A 26,329-nucleotide genomic window follows, 5' to 3' on the forward strand; every position below is an offset into this window, starting at 1 on the left:
AACATGTATTGTTTAACCTTACATAAGTTTTCCTTAGACAAAGTGAGACACTGAAGATGGCCGCCATCTCCTGTACCAGAGCCGTGTGCTCTGGTATCCAAGATGAACAATGAAGACACTAAAGATGGCCGCCATTTCCTGTATCAGCATGCCGTGTGCTCTGGTATCCAAGATGACGCCCACCCTGATGACCTCATGGATCCACCCACAGTGACGCCCACCCTGATGACCTCACGGACCAACCCACCCTGATGACCTCATGGATCCGCCCATGGACTTGCTCATGCCCAACCCACTAACCAATGGAATACATCCGATCACTCCCATTTTAGAGCTAACCGAGCCCCCTTACAGGAGATATATAACATTGTGTTTGACTAATAAACTTCCCTTCTTGGAGCTGAGCCACACATTGATCAAGGAGAGTTACAGCTGACTGTGTCTGGTGTATTTCTTTAGTGCACATGATCAATATCCATTAGGCCAGGAGTAGGCAACTAGAGAATTGAACATTTTATTAATTGTTCAACCCTAATATATATATATATATATATATATATATATATATATATATATATATATATATATATATATATATATATAGTAAATGCTCAAGCTAATGAGTACATTGTTGGGTTGAGGAGCCAAAGCTAGTGAATGAAAAGTATGTGTGACTTCTCTGCATTTAGTGATTACTACTCACCTGGGTAGTCATATGTAGGAATCTCCTCTTTACACCACTCATCACCCCTCACTTGTGTCTCTGTAGTATTAATATGGGTCAGATCTTTACCCTAAAACAAATATTGTACAAGTCACAGACGGATAGAGAAGTCACATCTATGATCAGCTCTAATCCTACCATCTCCACCGTTCTCATTACACAAGTATAAAACATATAATACTGGTGGATAAAACCATACTGAGCACAAGACCTTCACAGCCGTCTACACATCATAGGGGATATTTCATGACACCTTCTCTCCATCTACCTGATGATCCTGAGGAACATTGGGATCTTCTTCTTTACAGTCCTGTGGAAGAAGAGGACGGGGACATCTCTCTGGTGTTGTCCTCTTTATGGATAGTTCTGGAGGAAACAAACACAGGGACTGAATTCATTCTTTACATACAGATAATTATAGACTGTTTGTATTTAGTCCTATTACCTCGTGATATGAGGGGCTGGAGAACCGCCATCATGACATCATTGTACAGATGTTTGTGTCCTTCTAAATACTCCCACTCCTCCATGGAGAAATACACGGTGACATCCTGACACCTTATAGGAACCTAACACATACAATGATACCATCATCCCCTGATCCCTTCTTAGCACTACTGTATAATGTCCCAGCATTCCCAGCGGTGTCACCTCTCCAGTCAGCAGCTCAATTATCTTGTAGGTGAGTTCTAGGATCTTCTGGTCATTGATGTCCTCATGTACCAGGGGATGAGGTGGAGGCCCTGTGATTGGGCTAAGGGGTCTTCCCCATCCCTCAGACACAGGGTCCTGACAGCGCTCACTAGAGGTCTTCTTCACTACTGTGTAATCCTGGTTATGGAGAGATACATTAATAAATCTCACTACAGACATTTCCAGAGTCCTCACCTCTCCAGGTCTGTCTGTTACTTCCATAGATAAGAATGATGTAATGTGACGTCATCAGAATCTCTCACCTCTCCAGTAAGCCGGAAAATGATCTCTAGGGTGAGGTGTTATATCCTCTCCACCATCTTGTCCTTCTCTCTTTCCATCCTTGTAGGGTCACTCTGAATTGGGAGATGAGGCAGATGTTACAGCCTAAAGAATCCTATGTAATTACGCAATAATTGGGGATAATAAGTGGAAATATTGTATAAATATTGTAAAAGTCATAGACAGATGGAGAAGTCACATCTATGATCAGTTCTAATCCTGCCATCTTCACTGTTCATTACACAAGTATAACACATATAATACTGGTGGATAAAACAAGACTGAACACAAGACCTTCACAGCAGTCTACACATCATAGGGGAGATCTCATGACACCTTCTCTCCATCTACCTGATGATCCTTGGGATGAACATGGGGATTTTCTTGTTTACAGTACTGAGGAAGAGAAGGTCGTGGACATCTCTCTGGTGTTGTCCTCTTACTGGATAGAACTGGAGGAAACACATACAGGGACTGAATTCATTCTTTTCACACAAATAATTTTAGGCCGAGAGTAATTAATCCTGTCTATTACCTGGTGATGTGAGGGGCTGAGGAACTTCCATCATGACGTTGTTGTACAGATCTTTGTGTCCTTCTAAATACTCCCACTCCTCCATGCAGAAATAGATGGAGACATCCTGACACCTTATAGGAACCTGACACATACAATGGTACAGTCATCCCCTCAATCCCTTCATAGCGTTACTGTATAATATATCAGCATTCCCAGCAGTGTCACCTCTCCAGTCAGCAGCTCAATCATCTTGTAGGTGAGTTCTAGGATCTTCTGGTCATTGATGTCCTCATGTATCAGGGAGTGAGGTGGAGGCCCAGTGTTTGGACTCAGGGGTCTTCCCCATCCCTCAGACACAGGGGCCTGACAGCGCTCACTGGAGGTCTTCTTTACTACTGTATAATCCTGGTTATGCAGAGACACATTAATAAATCTCACTATAGACATTTCCAGAGTCCTTACCTCTCCAGTTCTGTCCATCTGTTATTCCCATAGATAAGAATGATGTTTTGTGACGTCATCAGAATCTCTCACCTCTTCAGTAAGCCGGAAGAGGATCTCTAGGGTGAGGTGTAATATCCTCTCTGCCATCTTGTCTCTGTCCTCATCTATTCTTGATGGGTAAATAAGGAAAATTCTTACAGAAAATCTCCACTGAGAGGATCTGATATTGTAGAGACCTGAATGGGAAGAAAATGACAATGTAACATTGCAATGCAGCAGGGTTGGTGCTGAGTGACAGATAGGCAGGGACCACAGGAAAGTTCACAGCAAACATGTTTCATGTCTAAACAACACACAGTGAACAGCACACGATATCCTCCATATCGCAGCCAGGGCATCACAACAGTCCATACACGAGACCGGATGCCGAGGGCAACTACACCACCGTATCAAGCTGTGGGGTGCCAGGCGTTCGCTGCTCTTGGATCTGTGTTAGCTCACACAGGCTGGATGCTACAGAGCCACCTGCTCTGCTACTTGCAAACAAACACTGACACCCAAACTCTATACTGGAGAGATTTTAACTGGAATCTGTGGCCATAGGCCACCTGTAAGAGCCGACTTGGAGGATGGGCTGAGGATGGGCTAGCCGCACAGCGCCCCCTTCATGGATTGGTATACTTCCTCTGCCTGAGGGTACCACCAAACCATGACCAATTTCTTTCCCATGAGGAAATCTGTTAGGGGTGTTGTTCTCCCCGAAAAATTAGATATAAACCTCCGGTAATACACCACGATGCCTAGAAACGCTCTCACCTGTTTGTCGGTAACAGATCGGGGACAGTTCTGAAAAACCTCGATTTTATTTATTTGGGGTTTAATAACCCCACAGCCGATCACGTATCCAAAGTACCGGGCTTCCTCTAGCCCTACCGCACAATGCTAGGGATTCGCCATCAAGCCCGCGGTTCTGACCGAATCTACTACTGCTTGTACCTGAGACAAGTGTGTATGTCAGTCAGAACTAAAGATGATGATGTCATCCAAGTATGGTGATACATACTTTCGATGGAGTTCCAGCACTATCTCCATCAGCCTCTGGAACGTGGCTGGAGCTTCATGTAGTCCAAAGGGCAGGACGACATAGTGGTACAGACCCTCCGTTGTTATGAAGGTGGTCTTTTCCTTTGCTGACTCCGAAAAAAGGCACCTCTCAATAAACCTTAGTTAGATCGGGCATGGTAAAGTACTGGACCTGACCAAGTCGCTCGACAAGCTTGTCCACGTGGGGCAAGCTTGCCTTGAGTGGTGGGCACCAAAACCAACACCCGATCTCCTGCATTAAAAGAGAGGGCCGTGGCCTTTTTGTTATATATGCGGCCCTGCGCTGCCTGAGCATCCACCAAATGCTCTTTGACAATAGGCATAACAGCTGCAATTTGCCAGCATATGGGTGTGAGCCATGTCAAGCACCGCCCGATGGTAGGAATGGGGCACTACCAGTTCTATCAACTCATCCCAGATTTTATACCCTGTATAATAACTCCTGGTTGATTACCAAATGTGGGAACACAGTCTTCACACCCGGTTGCTCAGCCACCCCATTTACCTCGATTACTCTTCCCCATGCCCAGGTCAGAGTGGGATCCTGGAGCGGAGCTGTCCTGAACTCACCAAGGGACTCTTCCAGTTCGGGGATCGGTGGAGTCTCCTCAACCTCTCCTGCCAATACCTCTAGGGGAAACCTATCGGGGGTTACACTCTGTCCCTAGGTTGGTGACCCCTACAGCAGGTATCCCCGACTCAAGATCTTCGGGTTCTGGGCCCGGAACAACATTTACCCTGGGAGGGTTAATCCTGGTCTCCCACAGGGACAAGACTCTTCCAAACACAGTCCCACATGGATGGGTCTTCACCACTCCCACCACATTTTATTTCTCCACATGGTGTGGAAAACTTAACTTCCACGGTTGGGTACTCTTGGATCTCCCCATGTATACACACCACCCCCACTTTCTGTCCATTGGGATTGTCATTCAGCAACAAGAGACCAATGGACCAGTGTAACTAAGTTCCCCAAGTCCAATAGAGCCTCCGTGTGGTTCCCGTTGACAAGTACCTGGCACAGTTGGTGTGCGGTGCCAGTAGATGCAGTGCAGGTGGGCTGGGCGTACATAGACACTTGGCGAGTATACCCACAGTCCATGGGTTCAGCTGTTAGGGGGCAGTTGGCAGCCACATGTCTGGGCCCTTGGCATCCCCAACACTTAATAGCTGTGGCACGACTCGACCTTGGGGCCGATTTAGGGAAAACGGGACTTTTGTCACCGTCACTCCAGGCTACCCCTTCAGTAAGGGCTCGGTTTTGATTAGCCTCAACAGAGGGTTGTGGACCTTTCCCAGGCTCCTGGGTTGGTGGGGCCTGTCGTGAGACCAGAAGTTGAACAGTGTGTCGTATAATGTCCTGAGTGGCTGTATACAGCTCAACTAGTCCAAGCACCTGGTTCAGAGTGCCCGGATCTTCTTGTCCCAGCCAACGATGTATACCTGCTGGCAAAGCCCTCACCAGATGGTCGGCCACCACCCTCTCTACCATCTGGAAAGGAGTTAAGGTTTCAGGCTGGAGCCATTTTTTAACCAGCTGCAGTAAGTCATATGCCTAGACCTGGCGGGACGAGACTCCAAAAAGACAATAGGAATACCGGTTTTGCACGTACATATGTGTTAACTAGGGATGAGCGAGTATACTCGTTGCTTGGGTTTTCCCGAGCACGCTGAGGTGATCTCCGAGTATTTGTTATGTGCTCAGAGACTTAGTTTTTGCTGACACAGCTGTATGATTTAAGGCTGCTAGACAAGCTGAATACATGTGAGGAATGCCTGGTTGCCAGGGAATCCCCACATGTACACTGTGTTCCAAACTAATATGCAAATTGGATTTAAGTGTCATAAAGATTTAATGGTTTTGTTTTTCAAATAAACTTATGGATAGTATTGTGTCTCAGGGCTCAATGGATCACTGAAATAAATCTTAAACACGTGATAATTAGTTTTCCAGGTGATTCTAATGAAAGGAAAACTACTTAAAAATTATGTACCACATTATTAAGCAGGCCACAGGTTTCAAGCAATATGGGAAATAAAAAGGATCTCTCTGCTGCTGAAAAGCGTCAAATAGTGCAATGCCTTGGACAAAGTATGAAAACATTAGATATTTCACAAAAACTTAAAAGTGATCATAATACTGTGAAGAAATTTGTGACTGAAACAGAGCACAGACAGAGTTCATGCAGTTAAAAGCATAATGAAGAAGGTTTCTGCCAGACAAATTCATTGGATTAAGAGAGCAGCTGCCAAAATACAATTACAAAGCAGCAAACAGTTATTTGAAGCTGCTGATGCCTCTGGAGTCCCTCGATCCTTCAAAGGCTTGCTGTGGTGCATAAACCTACAATTCGGCCACCCCTAAACAGTGTTCACAAGCAGAAACGGTTGCAGTGGGCCCAGACATACATGAAGATTAATTTCCAAACAGTCTTGTTTACTGATAAGTGTCGAGCAACCCTGGATGGTCCAGATGGATGGAGTAGTGGATGGTTGGTGGATGGCCACCATGTCCCAACAAGGCTGGAACGTCAGCAAGGAGGTGGAGGAGTCATGTTTTGGGTTGGAATCATGGGGAAACAGCTGGTAGGGCCCTTTAAGGTTACTGAAGGTGTGAAAATGACCTCTGCAAACTATAGAGTTTCTGACTGACAACTTTCTTCCATGGTCTAAAAAGCAGAAACATGCCTTCAGGAGCAAAATCATCTTCATGCATGACAATGCACCATCTCATACTGCAAAGAATACCTCTGAGTCATTGGCTGCTATGGGCATAAAAGGAGATAAACTCATGGTGTGGCCACCATCTTCCACTGACCTCAACCCTATAGAGAACCTTTGGAGTATCATCAAGCAAAAGATCTATGAGGGTGGGAGACACTTCACATCAAAACAGCAGCTCTGGGAGGCTATTCTGACTTCATGCAAAGAAATACAAGCAGAAAGTCTCCAAAAACTCACAAGTTCAATGGATGCAAGAATTGTGAAGGTGATATCAAAGAAGAGTTCCTATGTTAACATGTAACTTGGCCTGTTAGGATGTTTTGGAGTTAAATAGCTTTTTTGTTCAGTGAATGTGACCTCCTAATGCTGCAATTTCCACAAATGAGCATTTTCAGTTCTTTAAAACATATCAAACGTTTAGAAATACTACTAATTAACTCTTCAGAGAGGAAGAGAACTAGAACTCTGCCCCTTGTCAGTGCAAAGCAGAGATCTAGTTTGCACTGACGAGGGGCAGTACCCCAAAACGCAGTGTCTGCAAATTGAGATTCTGGTTTGGCTATTATCCTAAGTCATGTGACAAGGCTCGTTAAAGGGTCAACATTGACTTGTAGGATTGCTACCTTCCAATAGGTGGCACTAGAGTTCTAGTTCTCTTCCTCTCTGAAGAGATTAGCATATTACCCAGAGGAGCATTGCGGCTTTAAGTCTCCTCATCTCAGCATGCTTAGCATGTCGATCTCCGCAAGGAGAAATGATACTTCTTGGATAGAAATTCTACTGTGCCTAATAATTTGGAACAGTGCATTTTGGGTTTTTATTCATTTTGCAGATTATATACTGTTATCATTGGGAGGTTTCTTCAATAAAATTCGATGTATAATCTAACGGGTGATGACTTTTATTAGACTGACTGTCATTTGCACAGACCATTTAGGAAAATTCGAGAAAAATATAATTTGCATAATAATTTGGAACATGGTGTATTTAAGCTGTGCAGCAGCTGTAAATCATTCAGCTGAGGTGAGGAAAAGTAAATCTCCGAGCACTTACAAATACTCGGAGATCACCCGAGTGTGCTCTGAAAAACCAGAGCAACGAGTATACTCGCTGATCACTAGTGTTACCCCCCAGTTGGGAAAGGATCTCACCTTTCAATTTCCCATAGTCCAGGGCATCATCTCGACTGAGGTCCAGGTAGGCTTTCTGGGCATCTCCTGTCAAGAAGGGGGCCACCACTTCAGCACACTGGGATTATGCCGAGCTCTAATGCTCTGCAGTGCGCTCAAATACCGTGAGGAAGACCTCCATGTAGTCCTTAAGACCCGTCTTCCTCAGCGCTGACCGGATTTTGTACCGCGCCTCCGTGCAGACTGTTGTCGCTGCGGAGGACGTCTCACTCAGCGCCGCAATCTGTTGCAGAATCAATTTGTTGGTTTGAAACTCCTGCCGAAACTCCTGCAACTTCTGCTGTTGTGCTTGAGAGACCGCCAACTGTCTTAGCATTTCCTCCATCTTGTCAGCAGGTTTAGGCTGCAGCGTTGCAGGCCTGATCACTGACATGCAGCACACTTTGGGAATGCCTCAATTCACACTGCCCGCATTCTCCAAACATATGTAATGCAGCGAGGTTGGTACAGTGTGACAGATGAGAAGGGAAAGTTCACAGCAAACATGTTTAATGTCCAAACAACTCAAACAGTGCACAGCACACGGCAGCTTCCGGATCGCAGCCGGGGCGTCACAACAGTCCATACATGAGACCGGTTGTCGAAGGTGACTGCACCACCATATCACGCTGCGGGGTGCCAGGCATTCACTGCTCTTGGCTCTGTTAGCTCACACAGGCTGGACGCTGCAGAGCCATCTGCTCTGCTACTTGTACAACATTGACATACTCAAACCCTATACAGCAGGGTTTTTAAATGGAATCTGTTGCCATGGGCCACCTGTAAGACTCGGCTTGGAGGAAGCAAACCGCCCCACTACCATCCTGTAGTCCGCTTACAGGGTTTTCCTAAACATTGCCTTGGCCAAATAGCTTCACCAGGTCCACAGTTACTTTTAATTTACCTTGTGACTCAAAGGCATCCTGCTGTGAATACAAGGCACTCCAGAGCAGGTGTCAAACTGCATTCCTCGAGGGCCGCAAACAGGTCATGTTTTCAGGATTTCTTTGTATTGCACAGGTGATAGTTTAATCACCTGCACAGAATGATTCCAGCACCTTGTGGAATGCTAAGGAAATCCTGGAAACATGACCTGTTTGCGGCCCTCGAGGAATGCAGTTTGACATCTCTGCTCCAGAGGATCTAATAGGACTCCGTCCACATCCTGGTGGATATATATCGACCCTCACATATGATCCCCCTCACTGCCTCACAAATATCATAAAGGATCCCAGGAGATGTGATGTGTAGATTTTGTATTTATTATTTCTTGATTGTTGGAATATCCCTTTCTTCTCTCCCTGATCTTTGCCGTTACTTTCCAGCACGATGCGGAGGCCATTTTCTCACCGTCACCCATACTATTACATCATGACAATTGCACGGGTTGTTTAACGCCCTGGATGCTGTGGTCAATAGCGACCGTCTCATCCAGGTGGTTACATGTTACATCAGCATCTCGCTATGATCGCAGGGCATTGATTGTTACCATGTGTTACCTCTCCTTCAGGTACGGACTGGGACTGAAATTCAGCCCTGGCATTTGAAATCGCACAGGCCCATGCTGTCACTGTCCCCAAGCACCAGATGGGATATATTACTAATATTATCCTGGATGGAGGAAAGCAAGATTTACTACAAGACCAATATATCTAATAATACCCATGGCCCGCTGGGGTAAGTGACGGAGTCTGCAACTTTGTGCTCCATGACAACTCTTAACAGTATAGGTGTCTTGAGAACACTGATTCTGTTAACCACGTAGCAGACAAGGCAGGACACAACCAGACAGGCCCTTCTGGCATTTGCCAGAATTGCCAAATGGCCAGTCCGGCCCTGCTCTCCTTCCTTCCCAGGCTCCCTGCTTTCTGTCACCGGGTCCGCTGCCGCACACGCCGCTTCTTCCTCGCTGCCCCCGTCTCATGCCTGCGGTCACCGCCGGGACTATGCCCGGGTGTCCCAGCGCGCTTCTTCCCTGCCGTCGTCCGCGCCCTCCTGCGGTTTGCGCAGGGGCATTAGGGCCTGACCGCGTGCTCTCCTCAGTCTTCTCTTCCTGAGTGACCTGACCCAGTAGTGTTACCTGTCCAATAGAGGACAGGCGTCAGGTACTTCAGGTCGCCCTCCCTTAGTGGACGAGCCTGATTATCAAGTTCCCTTGCCATAGTTAGGCCACCTTGTTGCCGCTGCTTTGCTTGCTAATTAACCCTCGTTTGTCCTCCCTTTCTTCCAGAGCCCGCACCTGTCCTGTATTTCCTTGGTCCCCCTGCCTTCATCTTCCCTTCAGTCCAGTTTTCATCTCCTCATCTGCTCTTCTCAGTTATCACAGGCTCCAGTCTCCCTGTCCTCAGCCCCATTACCCCTTCTCCAGGTTCTCCTCAGTCTCCTTTCTCCCTGGCTCCTTCTTGCTCTGTTCTCTGTTTCTTCCTTCTCCGTTCTCTCATTGGTTTGCCCTGAGCCGATCCCTGGTCCTGGCATCCGTGGTTCTAGAGGTCCCTGAGCTTGCTCCCAAACGATCCCTGTACAGGGGTTGGTCTACTCTGGTGCGCTCGCTCGGGGAAGGGTCGGTTCCGCGGTCCACTCTTGGTGCTCGCCGCCTTCGGCGTAACACCATGGCAGCAAGAAAAATAGCAAATGTTCTGGTATTTGAAGTCTGATGACATAAATGTGATATTCCCTCCCAAGTAATGAGATATTATTGTGGAAAAGTCGTACAACGAATATTCTCTATACGTCATTGTCACAGTAATTGTACATTTATTACTAAGAGATAACAGAGGAGCGGCCGTCTGTCTCCTGCTCACCAAATATATGTTATTAAATGTGATCAGTGCATTATATAATGTCCATGCCCCCCACCCAGTCATGGCGAATCTCCAGCACCTACCTCCACCTGCAGAGCCGCGGAAGCGTCTAGTTTGGACTGGAGTTGGTTTCTTGAGGGAGAGGAGAGATTCCTTAAAATCATGATGTCACCAGAAGGGGCAGAGCTGCCTTTAGTCCAATGAGAAGCAGATGGCAGCCAGGAAGCTTGAGTTTTGCAATTTGCAGAAGCTACTGCTGGAGAGAGGCGGGAAATCAGATGCTGCAGCTGCACCATGGAGCCCTGTGAGGAGAGGAACGAGGGGCTGCAGCATGGAGCCTTGTACAAGGGAATGAGGACACAGGAATCAGTGTGAGTGCTCTGAGGTTGTAATTTGGTGTGAGGGAGCATGGGGTATGTAGAGGGGCATCCAGGGGGTTGGTGTGAAGGGGCATGGGGTATGTAGGGGGGCATCCAGGGGGTTGGTGTGAAGGGGCATGAGGTATGTAGGGGGGCATCCAGACGATGCTGAAGTTGGTTTCTTATTCAGCAGTTTCTTATTCGGCTATTTTTTATTTTCTGTTTTTTTCAGGTTTTTGTATAAAAATAAACCATTCTGAGTATATAATAATATGCGGTCATGTGTCCTTTTGTGAATACACTTAAAAACAGAAGGCTGGCACAAAAATGGGCATCAAAGTGGGCACTGAGGTATGGTATTGAAGGGGTTAAATGCCTTTGTGCCACTGATCTGACACCTGACTTGCATACCTTGTGATGCCACACATCAAGTTCCTGTCAATCCAGCCTGGCACAAATGGGTTCTGGGCATCAGAACTGGCATCAAAGTGGGCAGAGAACCAATTTTCACACATGCAAATAAGTAACAGCTATTTTTAAGGGGTTAAATGCCTTTGTGCCACTTATTAAACACCTGATTTACATACCTACTGATGCCCCACATGAAATCCATGTCACTCCAGCCTGGCACAAATGTGTTCTGGGCATCAAAACTGGCATCAAATGGTGCAAATCGCCCATTTTCACTGATTTGAATAAGTAACAGCAATTTTTAAGGGGTTAAATGCCTTTGTGACACTGATCTAACACCTGATTTACATACCTACTGATGCCCCACATGAAATCCAAGTCAATCCAGCCTGGCACAAATGTGTTCTGGGCATCAAAACTGGCATCAAATGGTGCAAATCGCCCATTTTCACAGATTTGAATAAGTGACAGCTATTTTTAAGGGGTTAAATAGCTTTGTGCCACTGATCTAACACCTGATTTACATACCTACTGATGCCCCACATGAAATACATGTCACTCCAGCCTGGCACAAATGGGTTCTGGGCATCAGAACTGGCATCAAAATGGTCAAATCGCCCATTTTCACAGATTTGAATAAGTAACAGCTATTTTTGAGGGGTTAAATGCCTTTGAGCCACTGATCTAACACCTGATTTACATACCTAGTGATGCCCCACATCAAAGTCAAATCACTTCAGCCTGGCACAAATGTGTTCTGGGCATCAAAACTGGCATCAAATGGTGCAAATCGCCCATTTTCACTGATTTGAATAAGTAACAGCAATTTTTAAGGGGTTAAATGCCTTTGTGCCACTGATCTAACACCTGATTTACATACCTACTGATGCCCCACATGAAATCCAAGTCAATCCAGCCTGGCACAAATGTGTTCTGGGCATCAAAACTGGCATCAAATGGTGCAAATCGCCCATTTTCACAGATTTGAATAAGTGACAGCTATTTTTAAGGGGTTAAATAGCTTTGTGCCACTGATCTAACACCTGATTTACATACCTACTGATGCCCCACATGAAATACATGTCACTCCAGCCTGGCACAAATGGGTTCTGGGCATCAGAACTGGCATCAAAATGGTCAAATCGCCCATTTTCACAGATTTGAATAAGTAACAGCTATTTTTGAGGGGTTAAATGCCTTTGTGCCACTGATCTAACACCTGATTTACATACCTAGTGATGCCCCACATCAAAGTCAAATCACTTCAGCCTGGCACAAATGGGTTCTGGGCATCAAAACTGGCATCAAAATGGTCAAATCGCCCATTTTCACAGATTTGAATAAGTAACAGCAATTTTTAAGGGGTTAAATGCCTTTGTGCCACTAATCTAACACCTGATTTACATACCTAGTGATGCTCCACATCAAAGTCAAATCACTTCAGCCTGGCACAAATGGGTTCTGGGCATCAAAACTGGCATCAAAGGGGGCAAATCGCCCATTTTCACAGATTTGAATAAGTAACAGCTATTTTTAAGGGGTTAAATAGCTTTGTGCCACTGATCTAACACATGATTTACATAACTACTGATGCCCCACATGAAATCCAAGTCACTGCAGCCTGGCACAAATCGGTTCGGGGCATCAAAACTGGCATCAAAGTGGGCAAACAGCCCATTTTCACAGATTTGAATAAGTAACTGATGTTTTTAAGGGGTTAAATGCCTTTGGGCCACTGATCTGACACTTAAAATACACAGAAAGTGATGCCCTGCATCAAACCCAGGTCCCATCAGCCTGGCCCAAATGGGTTCTGGGCACCAGAACTGGCATCAAAGTGGACAAACAGCCCATTTTCACAGATTTGAATAAGTAACTGATGTTTTTAAGGGGTTAAATGCCTTTGGGCCACTGATCTGACACTTAAAATACACAGAAAGTGATGCCCTGCATCAAACCCAGGTCCCTTCAGCCTGGCCCAAATGGGTTCTGGGCACCAGAACTGGCATCAAAGTGGACAAACAGCCCATTTTCACAGATTTGAATAAGTAACTGATGTTTTTAAGGGGTTAAATGCCTTTGGGCCACTGATCTGACACTTAAAATACACAGAAAGTGATGCCCTGCATCAAACCCAGGTCCCTTCAGCCTGGCCCAAATGGGTTCTGGGCACCAGAACTGGCATCAAAGTGGACAAATAGCCCATTTTCACAGATTTGAATAAGTAACTGATGTTTTTAAGGGGTTAAATGCCTTTGGGCCACTGATCTGACACTTAAAATACACAGAAAGTGATGCCCTGCATCAAACCCAGGTCCCTTCAGCCTGGCCCAAATGGGTTCTGGGCACCAGAACTGGCATCAAAGTGGACAAACAGCCCATTTTCACAGATTTGAATAAGTAACTGATGTTTTTAAGGGCTAAATGACTTTGGGCCACTGATGTCACTCCACCCTTACATCCCAATGGCTTTGTGGTCCATCGCCATTGGCATTATGCCACTTTTATTAGTGTTAAAATGTAGCAGCAATTTTTCATAAATAAGGAAATTTGCAAAACCTACTTTTTACAGACATACCCTTTTTAACGGTCTTTGAAGGGTTGAGATATTTGGAAACCGGTAGAATTATACCTTTTTAACTGCACCACCTGTCAGGAAATAGGAAGAAGTTCTGATTACTTCAATTACCTATACAGAGCTCTCAGCTGCAGTTTCCTCTGCCTGCCTGCACAAGGATGGAATTCAAAGCCTCTCTTCCTCCCTCCCCCCTGCTATATGGCTGTAATGTAAGACCAGCATGCAAGCTCCACTGAGAAATTTTCATGGCTTTGTGCTGTGAAAGCCAGTCCTCTCTCTAAACCCCTCATCCCGCCTCCCGCCTGATACTATCTATAACTGGTACAGTTACTTTCAAACCACATGGGACTCTTTTGTTCTTGAAAATTTTTGTACAAGGACACAGATCAGGGATAGGGATATAAGGGTTACATATTTCGAATGTCCACCCGAGAAATTTATAACTCACTGAAATCGCTATTAACTGAAATCGCTATTATCTACACCCAAAAAAATGCAAGGCACTGATTTGTCATTAAGCGGGTCAAATATCTATGCCGTGTTTATACTTAAAAGAACCCCTATGACATGGTGAGCATCATGATCATTGTCGTTCGTCTCCGAGGTTCAGACAGCGAGTTATGTATAGAAATGGCTTGTCATAACTCGAAGAAAGGGGAGTATTCAGCCTCTGAGTGAGGTCACCACAGAGGGAGTGCCTTGGTTTTGGGCGCGGAGATAAGTGAGTTAGACATCAGTCTTCACTAGTCCTTTGTCTACGGTCCAACTGCGAGACCCATCTGTAATGCATCTTGATGTATGCCCATCCCCCACAGCACATGGTCTGCCATGAGATGAAATGACATAATGAACTGTAAGTTTTTTTTCAACTTTAATCCCATTTTAGATGTAATTATACTGTACATACGATACTTGTCTACTTTTATAATATCTTTTTATAATTCTGTTAACACTGCCTACCTTTTTGGAGTTAAATATATAAAATTACTACCTTTGTTCCGTCTTGCTCTACAACGTACTGTCCTGTCCTCTGAAGTGAATTACTTTACTAATTTGGGTTGCCTCCTGACACATTATGAGTTAAAAAATCGGAGCTGGTGGCAGCGGATATGTCCTGTGTGTTTAGGAGACTTTGTGTCAGGACTCTGAACATTTTTTACCTTTGTGCACTACTGCCCTTTTCCAAGATGGCGTCTTTGGTCTCATGTGCACTGTGTCTTCCTGCTATAAAACTCCACCCCAGCCTTCAGTCTGTGCTAGAGTTTTGCATCCAGCTCCTGATTACTCCCTGGCCTTGCACCTGCACCTGCTCCTGTGAACCTGAGTTGGAGATCCTGCCACTCTGCTCTGAGTTCCTGCTGCATACACCAGTGTTCAGTAATCCTCCTTCATCTGCTGCTCGTGTTACTTCCATCTGCATTTGCTGGACATGTAAGCTGTTTGCTGCTCTGCAAAACCTGAGACTATTAACTGTTATGGTTCTCAATGGCAAGAGACCATAGCCCAGCAAACATAAGTACTAGCTCTTGGAAGGATGGAAACTAAACTGACCATGAACTAAACCTGCCGCACAACTAACAGTAGCCGGGTAGCGTTGCCTACGTTTTTTATCCCTAGACGCCCAGCGCCGGCCGGAGGACTAACTAATCCTGGCAGAGGAAAATATAGTCCTGGCTCACCTCTAGAGAAGTTTCCCCGATAGGCAGACAGAGGCCCCCACATATATTGGCGGTGATTTTAGATGAAATGACAAACGTAGTATGAAAATAGGTTTAGCAAAATTGAGGTCCGCTTACTAGATAGCAGGAAGACAGAAAGGGCACTTTCATGGTCAGCTGAAAACCCTATCAAAATACCATCCTGAAATTACTTTAAGACTCTAGTATTAACTCATAACATCAGAGTGGCAATTTCAGATCACAAGAGCTTTCCAGACACAGAAACGAAACTACAGCAGTGAACTGGAACAAAATGCAAAAACAAACGAGGACTAAAGTCCAACTTAGCTGGGAGTTGTCTAGCAGCAGGAACATGCACAGAAAGGCTTCTGATTACAATGTTGACCGGCATGGAAGTGACAGAGGAGCAAGGTTAAATAGCGACTCCCACATCCTGATGGAAACAGGTGAACAGAGGGGATGATGCACACCAGTTCAATTCCACCAGTGGCCACCGGGGGAGCCCAAAATCCAATTTCACAACAGTACCCCCCCCTCAAGGAGGGGGCACCGAACCCTCACCAGAACCACCAGGGCGATCAGGATGAGCCCTATGAAAGGCACGGACCAGATCGGAGGCATGAACATCAGAGGCAGTCACCCAAGAATTATCCTCCTGACCGTATCCCTTCCATTTGACCAGATACTGGAGTTTCCGTCTGGAAACACGGGAGTCCAAGATTTTTTCCACAACGTACTCCAACTCGCCCTCAACCAACACCGGAGCAGGAGGCTCAACGGAAGGCACAACCGGTACCTCATACCTGCGCAACAATGACCGATGAAAAACATTATGAATAGAAAAAGATGCAGGGAGGTCCAAACGGAAGGACACAGGGTTAAGAATCTCCAATATCTTGTACGGGCCGATGAACCGAGGCTTAAACTTAGGAGAAGAAACCCTCATAGGGACAAAACGAGAAGACAACCACACCAAGTCCCCAACACAAAGCCGAGGACCAACCCGACGCCGGCGGTTGGCAAAAAGCTGAGTCTTCTCCTGGGACAACTTCAAATTGTCCACTACCTGCCCCCAAATCTGATGCAACCTCTCCACCACAGCATCCACTCCAGGACAATCCGAAGATTCCACCTGACCAGAAGAAAATCGAGGATGAAACCCCGAATTACAGAAAAAAGGAGACACCAAGGTGGCAGAGCTGGCCCGATTATTGAGGGCAAACTCCGCTAAAGGCAAAAAAGCAACCCAATCATCCTGATCTGCAGACACAAAACACCTCAAATATGTCTCCAAGGTCTGATTCATCCGCTCGGTCTGGCCATTAGTCTGAGGATGGAAAGCAGATGAGAAAGACAAATCTATGCCCATCCTAGCACAGAATGCTCGCCAAAATCTAGACACGAATTGGGTTCCTCTGTCAGAAACGATATTCTCCGGAATACCATGCAAACGGACCACATTTTGAAAAAACAGAGGAACCAACTCGGAAGAAGAAGGCAACTTAGGCAGGGGAACCAAATGGACCATCTTAGAGAAACGGTCACACACCACCCAGATGACAGACATCTTCTGAGAAACAGGAAGATCCGAAATAAAATCCATCGAGATGTGCGTCCAGGGCCTCTTCGGGATAGGCAAGGGCAACAACAATCCACTAGCCCGAGAACAACAAGGCTTGGCCCGAGCACAAACGTCACAAGACTGCACAAAGCCTCGCACATCTCGAGACAGGGAAGGCCACCAGAAGGACCTTGCCACCAAATCCCTGGTACCAAAGATTCCAGGATGACCTGTCAACGCAGAAGAATGAACCTCAGAAATGACTTTACTGGTCCAATCATCAGGAACAAACAGTCTACCAGGTGGGCAACGATCAGGTCTATCCGCCTGAAACTCCTGCAAGGCCCGCCGCAGGTCTGGAGAAACGGCAGACAATATCACTCCATCCTTAAGGATACCTGTAGGTTCAGAGTTACCAGGGGAGTCAGGCTCAAAACTCCTAGAAAGGGCATCCGCCTTAACATTCTTAGAACCCGGCAGGTAGGACACCACAAAATTAAACCGAGAGAAAAACAACGACCAGCGCGCCTGTCTAGGATTCAGGCGTCTGGCGGACTCAAGATAAATTAGATTTTTGTGGTCAGTCAATACCACCACCTGATGTCTAGCCCCCTCAAGCCAATGACGCCACTCCTCAAAAGCCCACTTCATGGCCAAAAGCTCCCGATTCCCAACATCATAATTCCGCTCGGCGGGCGAAAATTTACGCGAGAAAAAGGCACAAGGTCTCATCACGGAACAATCGGAACTTCTCTGCGACAAAACTGCCCCAGCTCCGATTTCAGAAGCGTCGACCTCAACCTGAAAAGGAAGAGTAACATCAGGCTGACGCAACACAGGGGCGGAAGAAAAGCGGCGCTTAAGCTCCCGAAAGGCCTCCACAGCAGCAGGGGACCAATCAGCAACATCAGCACCCTTCTTAGTCAAATCAGTCAATGGTTTAACAACATCAGAAAAACCAGCAATAAATCGACGATAAAAGTTAGCAAAGCCCAAAAATTTCTGAAGACTCTTAAGAGAAGAGGGTTGCGTCCAATCACAAATAGCCTGAACCTTGACAGGATCCATCTCGATGGAAGAGGGGGAAAAAATATATCCCAAAAAGGAAATCTTTTGAACCCCAAAAACGCACTTAGAACCCTTCACACACAAGGAATTAGACCACAAAACCTGAAAAACCCTCCTGACCTGCTGGACATGAGAGTCCCAGTCATCCGAAAAAATCAAAATATCATCCAGATACACAATCATAAATTTATCCAAATAATCACGGAAAATGTCATGCATAAAGGACTGAAAGACTGAAGGGGCATTTGAAAGACCAAAAGGCATCACCAAATACTCAAAGTGGCCCTCGGGCGTATTAAATGCGGTCTTCCACTCATCCCCCTGCTTAATTCGCACCAAATTATACGCCCCACGGAGATCTATCTTAGAGAACCACTTGGCCCCCTTTATGCGAGCAAACAAATCAGTCAGCAGTGGCAACGGATATTGATATTTAACCGTGATTTTATTCAAAAGCCGATAATCAATACACGGTCTCAAAGAGCCATCTTTCTTAGCCACAAAGAAAAAAACGGCTCCTAAGGGAGATGACAAAGGACGAATATGTCCCTTTTCCAAGGACTCCTTTATATATTCTCGCATAGCAGCATGTTCAGGCACAGACAGATTAAATAAACGACCCTTAGGGTATTTACTACCCGGAATCAAATCTATGGCACAATCGCACTCCCGGTGCGGAGGTAATGAACCAAGCTTAGGTTCTTCAAAAACGTCACGATATTCAGTCAAGAATTCAGGAATCTCAGAGGGAATAGATGATGAAATGGAAACCACAGGTACGTCCCCATGCTTCCCCTTACATCCCCAGCTTAACACAGACATAGCTTTCCAGTCAAGGACTGGGTTATGAGATTGCAGCCATGGCAATCCAAGCACCAACACATCATGTAGGTTATACAGCACAAGAAAGCGAATAATCTCCTGATGATCCGGATTAATCCGCATAGTTACTTGTGTCCAGTATTGTGGTTTATTACTAGCCAATGGGGTGGAGTCAATCCCCTTCAGGGGTATAGGAGTTTCAAGAGGCTCCAAATCATACCCACAGCGTTTGGCAAAGGACCAATCCATAAGACTCAAAGCGGCGCCAGAGTCGACATAGGCATCCGCGGTAATAGATGATAAAGAACAAATCAGGGTCACAGATAGAATAAACTTAGACTGTAAAGTGCCAATTGAAACAGACTTATCAAGCTTCTTAGTACGCTTAGAGCATGCTGATATAACATGAGTTGAATCACCGCAATAGAAGCACAACCCATTTTTTCATCTTAAATTCTGCCGTTCACTTCTGGACAGAATTCTATCACATTGCATATTCTCTGGCGTCTTCTCAGTAGACACCGCCAAATGGTGCACAGGTTTGCGCTCCCGCAGACGCCTATCGATCTGGATAGCCATTGTCATGGACTCATTCAGACCCGCAGGCACAGGGAACCCCACCATAACATCCTTAATGGCATCAGAGAGACCCTCTCTGAAATTCGCCGCCAGGGCGCACTCATTCCACTGAGTAAGCACAGCCCATTTACGGAATTTCTGGCAGTATATTTCAGCTTCGTCTTGCCCCTGAGATAGGGACATCAAGGCCTTTTCCGCCTGAAGCTCTAACTGAGGTTCCTCATAAAGCAACCCCAAGGCCAGAAAAAACGCATCCACATTGAGCAACGCAGGATCCCCTGGAGCCAATGCAAAAGCCCAATCCTGAGGGTCGCCCCGGAGCAAGGAAATCACAATCCTGACCTGCTGAGCAGGATCTCCAGCAGAGCGAGATTTCAGGGACAAAAACAACTTGCAATTATTTTTGAAATTTTGAAAGCAAGATCTATTCCCCGAGAAAAATTCAGGCAAAGGAATTCTAGGTTCAGATATAGGAACATGAACAACAAAATCTTGTAAATTTTGAACTTTCGTGGTGAGATTATTCAAACCTGCAGCTAAACTCTGAATATCCATTTTAAACAGGTGAACACAGAGCCATTCCAGGATTAGAAGGAGAGAGAGAGAGAGAAAGGCTGCAATATAGGCAGACTTGCAAGAGATTCAATTACAAGCACACTCAGAACTGAAGGGAAGGGGAAAAAAAAAAAAAAAAAAAAATCTTCAGCAGACTTCTCTTTTCTCTCCTTTCTCTGTCAATTAATTTAACCCTTTTTAGGGCCGGTCAAACTGTTATGGTTCTCAATGGCAAGAGAACATAGCCCAGCAAACATAAGTACTAGCTCTTGGAAGGATGGAAACTAAACTGACCATGAACTAAACCTGCCGCACAACTAACAGTAGCCGGGTAGCGTTGCCTACGTTTTTTATCCCTAGACGCCCAGCGCCGGCCGGAGGACTAACTAATCCTGGCAGAGGAAAATATAGTCCTGGCTCACCTCTAGAGAAGTTTCCCCGATAGGCAGACAGAGGCCCCCACATATATTGGCGGTGATTTTAGATGAAATGACAAACGTAGTATGAAAATAGGTTTAGCAAAATTGAGGTCCGCTTACTAGATAGCAGGAAGACAGAAAGGGCACTTTCATGGTCAGCTGAAAACCCTATCAAAATACCATCCTGAAATTACTTTAAGACTCTAGTATTAACTCATAACATCAGAGTGGCAATTTCAGATCACAAGAGCTTTCCAGACACAGAAACGAAACTACAGCAGTGAACTGGAACAAAATGCAAAAACAAACGAGGACTAAAGTCCAACTTAGCTGGGAGTTGTCTAGCAGCAGGAACATGCACAGAAAGGCTTCTGATTACAATGTTGACCGGCATGGAAGTGACAGAGGAGCAAGGTTAAATAGCGACTCCCACATCCTGATGGAAACAGGTGAACAGAGGGGATGATGCACACCAGTTCAATTCCACCAGTGGCCACCGGGGGAGCCCAAAATCCAATTTCACAACAATTAACCAGGCCTCCCTGGTTGAGCTAAGATATGATTTGAACTGCCTAATAGCATATCTATCTGTGTCTGGACTAAGTCAATGATCTATTCGTGTAAAGTTTCCTCAAGAATAACTGTGCTTCATAGACTTTCTGTTTGCTTGCATCTACCTCTGAGGTTTCCTATTGACTGCTAAGCTGCGTTTATTATTTGCACCAAGTGTTGTGGACTTGAGATTCTCTCTGCACCTGCTTGAATCACCGTGTGATAATATAGACTTTACCACTTATAAAACTGTGTCCTGTTGTCTTGTTCCACGCAAAGAGTCTCCTGAGTTATCCCCTATAATTATTACAGCCAGACCTCATGTAGCTGGAGTGTGTCAGCAGTTCCTGAAAGATGAAGGCATTGAAGCTATGAACTGGCCCACCCTTTTCCCGAGACCTGAATCCGATTGATCACATCTGGGACATCATGTCTCTCACCATCCACCAATGTCACGTTGCACCAGACTGTCCAGGAGTTGGCGGATGATTTAGTACAGGTCTGGGAGGAGATCCCTCAGGAGACCATCCACCACCTCATCAGGAGCATGCCCAGGTGTTGTAGGGAGTTCATACAGGCACATGGAGGCCACACACACTACTGAGCATCATTTCCTTGTCATGAGGCATTTCCACAGAAGTTGGATCAGCCTTTAATTTGATTTTCGAGTTTGATTTAGAGCATCATTCCAAATCCAGACCTCCGTGGGACATTAGTTGTGATTTACATAGATCATTTTTAGGTTTTATTGTTCTGAACACATTCCACTATGAAATGAATAAAGATTTACAACTGGAATATTTCATTCAGTGATATCTTGGATGTGGGATTTTAGTGATCCCTTTATTCTCTATTCTATCTATTGTAATCTAATCTGTCACTCTGTGATTAAAATGTACGCGGCTGATCATTTGCCGGCTTTTACTCTATCTCTCTATCTAGAATACATATATGTTTTAAAGAATATTTTGTTTTAAAACTTTGTATAAATGATATAGAACATTTCTCTATGTAAAATCTCATGTTAAAATCGCATTGCAGTCTGAAACCAATCGCAAAGCATTTGGATGTAAATCGGATGATAGGTGTGAAAACTGGGATTGTACTCACACAAAAAATGCATGACACTCACAAGACAGTGGTATTACACTCGACCGACTCTCCAAAATCAAAATGAGACCGATTTTTAATTCACTAGTGTGTGTATAGCCTTACTGTGTATGTAAAAGTGGTGTGAGATCAGTGGCCCAAGCTCATTTAACCCCTTAAAAACATCAGTTACTTATTCAAATCTGCGAAAATGGGCTGTTTGCCCACTTTGATGCCAGTTCTGGTGCCCAGAACCCATTTGGGCCAGGCTGAAAGGACCTGGTTTTGATGCAGGGCATCACTGTCTGTGTATTTTAAGTGTCAGATCAGTGGCCCAAAGGCATTTAACCCCTTAAAAACATCAGTTACTTATTCAAATCTGTGAAAATGAGCTGTTTGCCCACTTTGATGCCAGTTCTGGTGCCCATAACCCATTTGGGCCAGGCTGGAGGGACCTGGCTTTGATGCAGGGCAGCAATTTCTGTGTATTTTAAGTGTCAGATCAGTGGCCCAAAGGCATTTAACCCCTTAAAAACATCAGTTACTTATTCAAATCTGCGAAAATGGGCTGTTTGCCCACTTTGATGCCAGTTCTGGTGCCCAGAACCCATTTGGGCCAGGCAGAAGGGACCTGGGTTTGATGCAGGGCATCACTTTCTGTATATTTTAAGTGTCAGATCAGTGGCCCAAAGGCATTTAACCCCTTAAAAACATCAGTTACTTATTCAAATCTGCGAAAATGGGCTGTTTGCCCACTTTGATGCCAGTTCTGGTGCCCAGAACCCATTTGGGCCAGGCAGAAGGGACCTGGGTTTGATGCAGGGCATCACTTTCTGTATATTTTAAGTGTCAGATCAGTGGCCCAAAGGCATTTAACCCCTTAAAAACATCAGTTACTTATTCAAATCTGCGAAAATGGGCTGTTTGCCCACTTTGATGCCAGTTCTGGTGCCCAGAACCCATTTGGGCCAGGCAGAAGGGACCTGGCTTTGATGCAGGGCATCACTTTCTGTGTATTTTAAGTGTCAGATCAGTGGCCCAAAGGCATTTAACCCCTTAAAAACATCAGTTACTTATTCAAATCTGTGAAAATGAGCTGTTTGCCCACTTTGATACCAGTTCTGGTGCCCATAACCCATTTGGGCCAGGCTGAAAGGACCTGGTTTTGATGCAGGGCATCACTGTCTGTGTATTTTAAGTGTCAGATCAGTGGCCCAAAGGCATTTAACCCCTTAAAAACATCAGTTACTTATTCAAATCTGTGAAAATGAGCTGTTTGCCCACTTTGATGCCAGTTCTGGTGCCCATAACCCATTTGGTCCAGGCTGGAGGGACCTGGATTTGATGCAGGGCATCACTGTCTGTGTATTTTAAGTGTCAGATCAGTGGCCCAAAGGCATTTAACCCCTTAAAAACATCAGTTACTTATTCAAATCTGTGAAAATGTGCTATTTGCCCCCTTTGATGCCAGTTCTGATGCCCAGAACCCATTTGTGCCAGGCTGGATTGACATGCATTTAATGAGGGGCATCAGTAGGTATGTAAATCAGGTGTTAAATCAGTGGCACAAAGGCATTTAACCCCTTAAAAATAGCTGTTACTTATTCAAATCTGTGAAAATGGGCAATTTGCCCCCTATGATGCCAGTTCTGATGCCCAGAACCCATTTGTGCCAGGCTGGATTGACATGCATTTAATGAGGGGCATCAGTAGGTATGTAAATCAGGTGTTAGATTAGTGGCACAAAGGCATTTAACCCCTTAAAAATTGCTGTTACTTATTCAAATCTGTGAAAATGTACGATTTGCCCACTTTGATGCCAGTTCTGATGCCCAGAACCCATTTGTGCCAGGCTGGATTGACATGCATTTAATGAGGGGCATCAGTAGGTATGTAAATCAGGTGTTAGATTAGTGGCACAAAGGCATTTAACCCCTCAAAAATAGCTGTTACTTATTCAAATCTGTGAAAATGGGCGATTTGACCATTTTGATGCCAGTTCTGATGCCCAGAACCCATTTGTGCCAGGCTGAAGTGATTTGACTTTGATGTGGGGCATCACTAGGTATGTAAATCAGGTGTTAGATAAGTGGCACAAAGGCATTTAACCCCTCAAAAATAGCTGTTACTTATTCAAATCTGTGAAAATGGGCGATTTGACCATTTTGATGCCAGTTCTGATGCCCAGAACCCATTTGTGCCAGGCTGGAGTGACATGTATTTCATGTGGGGCATCAGTAGGTATGTAAATCAGGTGTTAGATCAGTGGCACAAAGCTATTTAACCCCTTAAAAATAGCTGTTACTTATTCAAATCTGTGAAAATGGGCGATTTGCCACCTTTGATGCCAGTTTTGATGCCCAGAACCCATTTGTGCCAGGCTGAAGTGATTTGACTTTGATGTGGGGCATCACTAGGTATGTAAATCAGGTGTTAGATCAGTGGCACAAAGGCATTTAACCCCTCAAAAATAGCTGTTACTTATTCAAATCTGTGAAAATGGGCGATTTGACCATTTTGATGCCAGTTCTGATGCCCAGAACCCATTTGTGCCAGGCTGGATTGACTTGGATTTCATGTGGGGCATCAGTAGGTATGTAAATCAGGTGTTAGATCAGTGGCACAAAGGCATTTAACCCCTTAAAAACATCAGTTACTTATTCAAATCTGTGAAAATGAGCTGTTTGCCCACTTTGATGCCAGTTCTGGTGCCCATAACCCATTTGGTCCAGGCTGGAGGGACCTGGATTTGATGCAGGGCATCACTGTCTGTGTATTTTAAGTGTCAGATCAGTGGCCCAAAGGCATTTAACCCCTTAAAAACATCAGTTACTTATTCAAATCTGTGAAAATGTGCTATTTGCCCCCTTTGATGCCAGTTCTGATGCCCAGAACCCATTTGTGCCAGGCTGGATTGACATGCATTTAATGAGGGGCATCAGTAGGTATGTAAATCAGGTGTTAGATCAGTGGCACAAAGGCATTTAACCCCTTAAAAATAGCTGTTACTTATTCAAATCTGTGAAAATGGGCGATTTGACCATTTTGATGCCAGTTCTGATGCCCAGAACCCATTTGTGCCAGGCTGAAGTGATTTGACTTTGATGTGGGGCATCACTAGGTATGTAAATCAGGTGTTAGATCAGTGGCACAAAGGCATTTAACCCCTCAAAAATAGCTGTTACTTATTCAAATCTGTGAAAATGGGCGATTTGACCATTTTGATGCCAGTTTTGATGCCCAGAACCCATTTGTGCCAGGCTGAAGTGATTTGACTTTGATGTGGGGCATCACTAGGTATGTAAATCAGGTGTTAGATCAGTGGCACAAAGGCATTTAACCCCTCAAAAATAGCTGTTACTTATTCAAATCTGTGAAAATGGGCGATTTGACCATTTTGATGCCAGTTCTGATGCCCAGAACCCATTTGTGCCAGGCTGGAGTGACATGTATTTCATGTGGGGCATCAGTAGGTATGTAAATCAGGTGTTAGATCAGTGGCACAAAGCTATTTAACCCCTTAAAAATAGCTGTTACTTATTCAAATCTGTGAAAATGGGCGATTTGCCACCTTTGATGCCAGTTTTGATGCCCAGAACCCATTTGTGCCAGGCTGAAGTGATTTGACTTTGATGTGGGGCATCACTAGGTATGTAAATCAGGTGTTAGATTAGTGGCACAAAGGCATTTAACCCCTTAAAAATTGCTGTTACTTATTCAAATCTGTGAAAATGGGCGATTTGACCATTTTGATGCCAGTTTTGATGCCCAGAACCCATTTGTGCCAGGCTGAAGTGATTTGACTTTGATGTGGGGCATCACTAGGTATGTAAATCAGGTGTTAGATCAGTGGCACAAAGGCATTTAACCCCTCAAAAATAGCTGTTACTTATTCAAATCTGTGAAAATGGGCGATTTGACCATTTTGATGCCAGTTCTGATGCCCAGAACCCATTTGTGCCAGGCTGGATTGACTTGGATTTCATGTGGGGCATCAGTAGGTATGTAAATCAGGTGTTAGATCAGTGGCACAAAGGCATTTAACCCCTTAAAAATTGCTGTTACTTATTCAAATCAGTGAAAATGGGCGATTTGCCCCATTTGATGCCAGTTTTGATGCCCAGAACACATTTGTGCCAGGCTGGAGTGACATGGATTTCATGTGGGGCATCAGTAGGTATGTAAATCAGGTGTTTAAT

The 26,329-nt window shown here is 45.1% G+C and overlaps 2 protein-coding genes across 2 annotated transcripts in view; both read right to left on the minus strand.

The window, feature by feature from the left end:
* The window catches only part of LOC143767522 (uncharacterized), a 254,632-nt gene that overhangs the window by 95,606 nt on the left and 132,697 nt on the right, over nucleotides 1-26,329 (minus strand). The window contains exons 2-5 of the mRNA XM_077255929.1: nucleotides 1,376-1,555; nucleotides 1,170-1,293; nucleotides 993-1,090; nucleotides 704-794 (exon numbers count right to left, since the gene is read on the minus strand). Coding sequence (XP_077112044.1) covers nucleotides 704-794; nucleotides 993-1,090; nucleotides 1,170-1,293; nucleotides 1,376-1,555 — 493 coding nt within the window. The remainder of the gene's footprint in view (nucleotides 1-703; nucleotides 795-992; nucleotides 1,091-1,169; nucleotides 1,294-1,375; nucleotides 1,556-26,329) is intronic.
* Nucleotides 2,397-10,680, minus strand: LOC143767536 (oocyte zinc finger protein XlCOF29-like). Its single transcript, XM_077255949.1, has 3 exons — nucleotides 10,542-10,680; nucleotides 2,751-2,896; nucleotides 2,397-2,621 (listed from the first exon to the last, which is right to left on the minus strand). Exons 2-3 carry the CDS (start codon nucleotides 2,805-2,807, stop codon nucleotides 2,397-2,399), a joined length of 282 nt encoding a protein of 93 aa, XP_077112064.1. The 5' UTR covers nucleotides 2,808-2,896; nucleotides 10,542-10,680.

This window comes from Ranitomeya variabilis, chromosome 4, assembly GCF_051348905.1.
Source record: "Ranitomeya variabilis isolate aRanVar5 chromosome 4, aRanVar5.hap1, whole genome shotgun sequence".
Lineage (NCBI taxonomy): Eukaryota > Metazoa > Chordata > Amphibia > Anura > Dendrobatidae > Ranitomeya > Ranitomeya variabilis.